At 39.5% G+C, this 1,498-nt stretch overlaps 1 protein-coding gene across 1 annotated transcript in view; it reads left to right on the top strand.

The window, feature by feature from the left end:
* dis3l (DIS3 like exosome 3'-5' exoribonuclease) overlaps nucleotides 1-1,498 on the top strand; it is a 19,469-nt gene that overhangs the window by 3,867 nt on the left and 14,104 nt on the right. Inside the window, exon 3 of the mRNA XM_035652245.1 lies at nucleotides 9-137. Coding sequence (XP_035508138.1) covers nucleotides 9-137 — 129 coding nt within the window. The remainder of the gene's footprint in view (nucleotides 1-8; nucleotides 138-1,498) is intronic.

Here is a 1,498-nt window from a genome sequence, read left to right as displayed (position 1 = left end):
GTCTGCAGGCAGCACAACCGTCTGCGAACCCTGCTCAAAGACCCTCGACATGACTGCGTGCTGTTTGCCAATGAGTTTCAAGAGTATTCCTATTGTCCGCGGAAGAAGGGGGAGAGCCAGGACAAGTGGCAGACCAGGTCAGTGCTCATTACCTTCCCATCACCAGCCCACCTCACGCCAGTTGCGACAGCAGCTTCGGGTTTACAGCTGGGACCAGCATGGTTGTCATATAGACTGAGGATATCACAGAAAGACTCGATTACTTCAGCTACGATGCAATCTGATGCGACTTGGGTGGATCAAACTCATAGAGACCACTATGGCCCCTCCTACTGCTTGAGCTGTCAATCAACAAATTTTGACAATAGCTGGTCTCTCACTAGGGACTTACATAGTTTGAATGGCAGTTTCAGTAATTTCGAAGAAGTTTTTTTCCTTTTCACTTGAGGTAAGAAATGATTCGCCACGTAGACTTTATTATAGCCTTTTGTCTAATTTACCTTGTTTTCTACTTAAAGTGCTAGTCAAGAGCAGGAGAGCACGCTCTGATCCGAGCACATGCACCACAAAGTGGATATTTCTATACTTTCTTTAATAATGAAAATAATATTGAAGTTCTGCCAAACGGTCTATTGGACGAAATGTAAAAAAGGGGTGCATGCAATGGAGACGCTGGTGCTTAATTGATTTATTTTTATTTATTCCACTGAAAAAAAAAAAAAAAAAAACAGGACCAGATGCTCAAAATCCATGAAAGAAAATGATACGAACACAAGAGAAAACAAATTCAGTATTTGTGAAGGTAAGCAAATGTTTTTAGATCAAATAATCAAACTACTGTTGTGTCTGCTACAGATTGAACTGAGCAAACGTACCTCTAATACAGAAGGAAGAGGTTGGTCAGTGTGTGGTAATATGTCTGCTCGTCATTTTTATATATATACAGATATATAAATACTACTAGCAGGTAGCAAAGAAAGCAATAACCAGGAAATGGCTGAGTAAGGATTCTCCAACAGTCCTTAAATGGATAGAAACAGTTCAGGAAATGTATGTTATGGAACGATTGACTTTTTCTTGAGACACACCCCAAAAAATATTTAAAATAATGGAAAAACTGGAACTGTTCCTTGAATCTTAAGTTTCCTGTCTGTTGAGGTAATTAGACACAGTAAACGCACTGCTTACCGCCATGATTTATAGTAAAGATTTAGTCATAATGGTGTGTGGCTCTTGGTGAGTGTTATACATTATGTTGTCCCCAAACCTTTAAGTTTTAAAGACAGAAGGCTTTAAAACATGTTTATTGCACAAACAAGACAGACATAAACAGAGCTGTAAACAACGTCTGTATCCTTTATAGTGTTGAACCACCGTTTTAAGTTACAGGTAGTCTTCATTTATACGTGGGAGCAATTAAATACAAAATATCCGTGTGGGGGCTTTAACAGGCCAGCTGTCTGCATCTTGTGTGAAGTAACTGTGTGTGTGTGTTTGT

This window comes from Morone saxatilis, unplaced genomic scaffold (assembly GCF_004916995.1).
Source record: "Morone saxatilis isolate NCDOM2014 unplaced genomic scaffold, NCSU_SB_2.0 Contig11, whole genome shotgun sequence".
Taxonomy (NCBI): Eukaryota; Metazoa; Chordata; class Actinopteri; family Moronidae; genus Morone; species Morone saxatilis.
This window is presented reverse-complemented; position numbering and strand designations above follow the sequence as displayed.